The sequence below is a fragment of the Berghia stephanieae genome, chromosome 1, assembly GCF_034508935.2.
Source record: "Berghia stephanieae isolate SIO BIC M18660-M18661 chromosome 1, UCSD_Bste_1.3, whole genome shotgun sequence".
Lineage (NCBI taxonomy): Eukaryota > Metazoa > Mollusca > Gastropoda > Nudibranchia > Aeolidiidae > Berghia > Berghia stephanieae.
This window is the reverse complement of record NC_088360.1, coordinates 10,466,509-10,473,890: the sequence shown is the minus strand read 5'-3', so window position 1 is coordinate 10,473,890 and position 7,382 is coordinate 10,466,509. Positions and strand designations below refer to the sequence as shown.

The 7,382-nt window shown below is 33.0% G+C and overlaps 1 protein-coding gene across 7 annotated transcripts in view; it reads left to right on the top strand.

The window, feature by feature from the left end:
* LOC144967685 (regulator of MON1-CCZ1 complex-like) overlaps positions 1 to 4,932 on the top strand; it is a 27,603-nt gene extending 22,671 nt beyond the window's left edge. For 2 of the 7 annotated variants that reach the window (XM_078905223.1, XM_078905240.1), the window contains exons 20-23: positions 498 to 566; positions 1,204 to 1,274; positions 2,124 to 2,278; positions 3,305 to 4,932. In XM_078905223.1, coding sequence (XP_078761349.1) covers positions 498 to 566; positions 1,204 to 1,274; positions 2,124 to 2,278; positions 3,305 to 3,387 — 378 coding nt within the window. In that variant the 3' untranslated portion in view covers positions 3,388 to 4,932. The remainder of the gene's footprint in view (positions 1 to 497; positions 567 to 1,203; positions 1,275 to 2,123; positions 2,279 to 3,304) is intronic. The other 5 variants (XR_013644454.1, XR_013644443.1, XR_013644450.1 and 2 more) reach the window with 5 other exon arrangements.
* Positions 4,933 to 7,382: the final 2,450 nt, after the last annotated feature.

The following is a 7,382-nucleotide window of genomic DNA, read 5'->3' as shown; positions in this document are numbered from 1 at the left end:
AACGTCTCTAAATGGTTGGGGTCTTTTGACCTTTCTTGGTAGGCAAAGAGATCATGTTGGTTTTTTTTTTTTTAATTGCTCCTTTGATTTGTTATGCATTCAAATCTTACACACTTTTTCACTTAAATGTTAAATATGAAAATATGAAGTTTTGATATGTATGTTTTGAAAAATTTTTTAATATACATAACCCTTTTTAAAAGAAAACTTTTTTTTTTTTTTTTTGGTGTGAAAAGGATGCATTTCATTCAGAACTTCATCAAAGGCCTCAATGCTTTTGGACACTTTGAATTCTTTACTATTGAGAAAATTGAGCCTTAAGTTTATTTGGTCGTAATGAAAATCCTTAAATAATAAAATACGATATTTGTAAATATTTTATAAAGGGTAGTAAAATAAATGATAATGTCCTTGATACAGTGAGATGCAGAAATCATTTGATAGGAATGAGTAATGGTGCACAACTAACCAATTATCCATCAATTTCCTCACTCCAGGCATGCCTTATGTTGTCGTTAGAGTCAGAATATCCTCCAGCACATCAACTCGCTCTGGACATGTTGAAGGTTTGTCATGGAGGTTTTGTTTCTTTTAATTTGTTTATATGTGTGTACTTGATTTTCATGTGTGTTTTGTTCGTTTTAGTTTATGTTTATGTGTGTAATTCTTGTTTTATTTACTTGTAGTATTTGTATTTATTAACTGTCTCTGGGAAATATACTAGTGAACAGGCAATACATTGCCTCAACCATGTCAAGTGTAAGTAGAAGTAAGTTTTATTGTCTTATCTTTCTGCATGATAGGCCAAGAAGGTATATTTATATAATGAATATATTTTGCAAAAAATGTTTGTCTTAGAAATAGACTTGAATGGAGACTGAAAACAAAAAACAAACAAAATCTGATAAGTTATTTGTTAAATTATTTTTAGATATCTCATTTATTGGTATGTTTTCGTTTTTAAGGGTTTTACGGGCGATTGCAACACATTAAGGCCATATCAGCGCCAGTAATTTATTTATAGGTAATATATATGTCACCCCCCCCCCCTAATATTGTTGTAATGACTCTCTATACCTACCCCCATCTTATTGACAGCTTGTAAACCATAAGAGATTACTGGTTACAAAAGGACTGCTTCAAAGTTACCCATGCGTCATCTTCATTTTAAAGTGCCTGTTTTGTTGGATTTTTTTTTTACAGAGAATCCAGACAGCTAATGAAGAAATAATTGAAGTGTTACTATCCAAGCTTCAGTTACTACCTGCTTTGAGGTAATTTCATTGCTTCACCATAATGCCCTTACTGACACCCCCCTGAGCACAGTGGGAGATACCCACGGGAATAAAGCATTGCTTCAGCATTTTCTTTTGTTTTTCCCCCACTTAAACAAGATTCTAAATCCCTGGTTTTGGTGATTCATGTTAATATTGCATGCCTGCTTTTTGTAATATTTCTACTCTAAGGGATTTTTAGGACCGACTCCTGACATTTTTTATTATTTCATGAGCAATGTCAGGCATAGTTGTCAGGTTGCGTAAAGAAGGGTTATAACAAATACCTTTCCCTTGTAAAAAGTTATTGCAAGCCGTGGTTAATTAAATCTCTGACTTGTATTGAAATTCATGAGCAGAAAGGAGTTGTGGGTTGTCATCTTGTTGCGGATCTCTGTTAATAATTTGAAACACTAATTTCTTCATACTCTTAAATCAGTAAGACATAGGGTGGAATGCATTTTTAATAAATCGGCTTGAAAATATGAAATCAAATGTTTTCAGAATCTTGTAGGAAAGTTGAATGTAGAAAGAATACATTTTTTTCATAAGTGAACCATTTTATGAATTTTGCCATTGGCTTAAAATTTGTTCACCAAGTTTTGTTCCAGAATACTTGGATTAAATTGCATGATGTTATTATCAATAAAAAAATTTCAAAAACTTTTTTACACAATGCTCATGCTAAAAAAAAAAAAAAGAAAAGGACAAAACAAGATTTTGCAATTTAGAGGAAATGGCCATCTTCATTAAACTCCTTAATGTCAGGATGACATAGGTTTGGAGATAGGTAGTCCTTTGATTCATTCCATTTTGAAACAAATATTAACAATCTCGCTTCCTTTGTAGATTTATTCGCAGTGTTGGCATCGTGGACACAGTATCATCCAGAAAATTCCTTGAGACAGCCTTGAACACAAATGACAATATGATTTTCTACACTGTGTTCAAATTTTTTGAACAAAGAAACCAGAGATTGAGATCAAATCCCAGATTTCAAACTGGTGAGTGCTCGTGCCTATTCTTCAATATCTGATATATTGAAAATTTATGTTGTTTGTGCAAGCTTCATGAAATTTAAAAAGCAGGTCATCACTGAAAATATTTTACCACAAATTTTAGTATAAGTCGTATTACTCAAGTTCTTTCATCTGCCTGATTTTTTGTATTAATGTACATTTGATACATGCCTTTAAAAGATTATTCTACATTTTGCGGTGGCAAGAACAGTACAGCACGAGCAAGAATAAGCTGACTAAACTCAGGGTCACAGACCATGGTGGGTATATGTGAAGGCCCCGAGTAAGATTTGCTATCCCCCAATTATGTTTTTCTTTCTCTCTTTCAATGGAATTCCCTCCAACTTGAGAAATTTTGTTATAAAATTTTTATTTGCCAGATAATGAAAATTTCTGTCATATGCGAGTTACAGGGGACATGTAATTGATGTTTTATAGATCTAAAACCTGAACCTGAGACCATCCAGCACAAAACAAGAGTCGCATTTATCTTTAATTAAATTCGTATTCGGTTAGATTCTGTCTTTGTGACAGAATGAGATGACTTGGTTTTGCCCATACTCTTGGGGTCTTTTTTTCCCATAAGAGAGACAATCGGATGTGGATGGGTATTATTTTTTCCCTTCATAAATCATATATGTGTGTGAAGTAAATTAGTCTTCCAAATGGCCCATGGAATAATAATAGTAATAATAATAATAATTATTATTATTGTACTAATGTCAATGAATTATTTTTATCATTATGTCTCATTGATTTGTAAACTGAATTTATAGCTTAATTTTTAAAAATACTCATCAAATTTTAAAGTTAATTTTCAATCACAATTAAATTTAATGTTGAGCTATTTTGTTTGAAGATAAAGACTTTTCAGTATTTTGATAGTTTGTGATTTGAATTGTGAAAACGGGATGTATGGCATCATCAAAAATAGGTAAATGTTTTCAGTCATCACATGAAGTAAAGCAAATCAATCTCTGTGATGTAAGTTTTATGAATTTTCATTTACAGGAGAGCACTGCGAGCTGTATGTGAAGCATTTCGAAAGCACATTTGGACATGAATCTCTGATGCCTACCCCTCACTTGAACTGATCAGAACAGGAGAATTTTAAAGAATGCGGCTCAAAATCATGTGGAGTTTATTAACTTTTAGAAAAGAGTTTCAACGTATTTTACTTTAAAAATGTATTGTGGGGTTTCACTGAAGGTATTTAACAATGGATTTCAATGAATTTAAATTAGCAAGAATGATTCTGAGAGCCGGGGAAAAATTAAAGTGTAAATACTTATTATTTATACAATGGTGAAGAAATTGTATGGGGTGTGTATTTTGATCAAGAACCATGTCTTCCTCCAATAAATGAGAGAGAGAGAGAGAGTGTGTGTAAGTATTATACAAATCTTTCAATGCCTAACTACTGCGAGATGCATACGAGATGCATATGGGAAGCTCCATTATTTGTTTTATGTGTTTTTATATTGTTATATATTTTTTTTTTACATAAATGATTTTGTTGAATGATTTGATCGTGAAAGCCTACTCCTGGACAATTTCTTTATCTTCTGCCCATCTTTCTGTACTCTCTCTCTCTCTCTTTCTCTCTCTCTCTCTTTCTCTCTCTCTCACCTTCTATATTTCTCTCCCTCTTTCACATATGTTTGTAAGCTACTTTATTCTGTCTTTCTTTCTTTCTTTCTTTATTTATTTATTTATTTATTTATTTGTGGTGCATAAGATTGTGTGTAATTCTGTTTGTGTTAGAGACGAAATTTGTGTGAGTGTTAATGTGTGCACACTTCTGCATGTGTCATGTTTTTGTTGATATTTCATCAAGTTATACTGAAATTACGTCACCCTTCATTTAAAAAAAAAAACAACATAATTTAAAAAATAGGTAACAATTATTTTGTAAAGATGTGATGAGTTTAGGTAGAAAGTTTTGTCTGGTTACACAAAATGCAACCCTTTTCCAAATAATTATGATTCTGTGAAAATATTTCAACAGTTATGGTTCACCTCTTACTAAAAGAAATTGGATGCTGGTGAAGATAATGAGATGATGGTAGTATTGATGATGATGAGAGAGAAAGAGTTGAAAGGGTATGTAATTATGTATGAAACATGCCAGACAAAGCATAAATAAAAATACAAGGAAAAAATCATCCCAAAAAATCAGCTTGCCTGGACTGAGGATCAAACCGCTCACCTCCTGATAGCCAATCAGATTTGCTACAATCACACATCAGAGGCTACACGATAGTTGGGATGTTTTAATGTTTATAGTCATCTCGAGGATATGGGTTTCAGCTGTTAACCCACCGTCTGCATCCCAATAAACAAACATTGGACAAGAAAGGATTAAGACATTAGAGAATGCTCCATGTGTATGAGAGAGAGAGAGAGAGAGAGAGAGAGAGAGATAGTAGTGAATGAAGATGAGAGAGAGGATGGGAAAAGGGAGATGAGAGGGGAGGAGGAGGGATAAATATTTTTATACTATTATTGTTTGTTTTAACTTTGTTATGGTATAATTTTAAAAGATAAGATTCATTATGTCTTTTATGTTTTAAATATTACTGTGATGTGTATGAGCTGTCAATGGACTAAAATGCACAAAAATAAAGTATGCAACCGAAGACTGCCTTTTGTATAGCTGATTACTGTGTGTTAACGTAAAATTATGGTGAAATAGGATATGCTTTGGGTTTTTTTCCTTTTTTCCCCTTTACCTTAAAAATATTCATAAGTATTACAACTGCGATATTGATAATGTACATATCCATGTCCTAAAAACTAAAAAAAAAAACCCCAATACATACCATTTCCATTTGTCTTACATTTCTCGTCTACTTTTAATCTTTTACTATCCTGTTTTCTTCTTTTTAACTGACGATGAAACTAAATGACCTAAATGTGTCGCAAGCGCAGTAGAACCCTTAAAAACATACAACAAAACATGTCCTCAACAGTGACATTTTTTAATGTGTTGACAGCTTTGCTCTGCAGAATTATTTCTGGTGGGATGACAGTGATAGCCTTACAATTTGATGAGTAAAATTGTGCACTGAAGTCAAATACTTGGTACATGATATCTAGGCTTGTTTTTAAGGGTTTTACAGTGCTTGCAACACATTTAGGTCATATCAGCAGCAGTAAAAAGGAAGAAAATGGAATAGTAAAAAGTTCTCGATTACAATTAAAGTACCAAAGAATAAGTAAGACAAAGGGGAATTCGTTCAAAAAGGGAACAAATGTAGATTTCAAGAGCACACTATCGGTGGACTTAGTTTGAAATCAACTAAATGTCTCATCCAGACACAAACACAGGTCCCCACCAAGAGGAACACACTCAAACGTTTACTACTACTACTGTATATGTGTAAAACAAAACATAATGCAGTGCATAAGAGAGATAATTTTACAAGACAAATAATATCATCTCCCAAAACTCTTACTTTACATTTGACTGTTTCCCTCCCAGCTAGGGTGTCCGGTCAGGGCCAGGACAAAACCAAGTAATCTCATTCCAAGACAAAGACAGAAAACATGTTGGAAAGCAGATGTAGAGAGATATAAGACACAGTAAGTGCCTCCCTGCCCACTGTGGGAGGTCAGGAACCCCACTCAGTCTTCCCTATTTGAGCCTTTATCTTAATGTTTCTTCGTTACCTTTACTTGTATATCTCGAATCTTTTAATTATCCCATTTTCTTCCTTTTTACTGGCGCTTACTTACTTACTTATCCGAACCAGCGACCACCTGAGCTCTAGCCCTTCGGTCTTGTGCCATGATGTAGAAGTTAGATGTCTTTTGTAGTTGTTCCAGGTGACTATAAAGTGTGTTACTGATGCTTGGATTTGGTGGGAGGAATGTGCATCTCAGATCTTCAAGAGGTTGACATTCAAGCAAGTGGCGCTGAAATGACCTCAATGAGCCGCAGATGTCGTAAACCCTTAAAACAAACAAAAAAGAAGATGAGTAAAACTAAAAAGCATCCAAGTGTGGACATTGTGTTTCAATGTGTTCCTGTTTGTTGTTGTTTGGCCATTGCCTTGTGAATTGTTATCATGTTGGGTAACCTATTGGGTGTCTCTGTTCATTCACGGTCGTGTTATTTCTTCCCTTTGAGTTTAAAATGTCACAATGGGTTCCTTTCTTGTTGCAAGCTCTTCTTACTACAATACAATATGATAATAAGTTAAGTGTTGACTTTGTATTTTATAACTGGACAACCTGGACTATTCGCTTGATGCCTAGATGCATGGATTAGAAATATGATGCATGACATTTTATAGCCGCCCATATACCTACTCTACATATATCTGTCATCTGCATTTTTTGCGGCCGCAAATAGGGCGATCCGCAAATTTCCCAAAATTGGCAAATCGTGGCTAATTTTGGGGAAAAAAAGAAGCGAAAACAAAATTACGAGAAAAAAAAGTGCGAAACTTGAGAAATGTTGCAGCTTTGCCTGGGCCCAAACCAAGGGAAGCTACTCTCTATGGATAATGATCCTTTAAAATCTTTGTAACAACGCTATTCACAGTCATTTCATTAAATTAAAATTGTAGCCTCCTTAAATGTAATAAATTGTCTTTATATATATATATATATATATATATATATATATATATATATATATATATATATATATATATATATATATATATATATATATATATATATATATATATATATATATATATATATATATATATATATATATATATATATATATTTATATATATTTCTGTGTCGCATGTTAATTTTTACTGAAACGCTTAGTTCTCCTCAGCAAATTTTTTGGCATATTTTGGGGGGTTTTTTTGGCAAATTTTAGGTCCCAATTTGGCAAAAAATGCAGATGACAGATATATGAAGAATTCATTCTTTCCTTTTAATTATTTTTCCCTTTATTTTACTTAAATAATTATTATATAAATTAAGGTGTGGAAAACCGCTCATGACGCAAGAAAAAGGAAGATCAAGGGGCTAGTTCAAACAGAACCTGATCCAAGAGCTAATCATCTGTCTAGTTTGAAACCACCTAAAAGTAAAAAGTCCCACCCAGACATTAATATAGGAT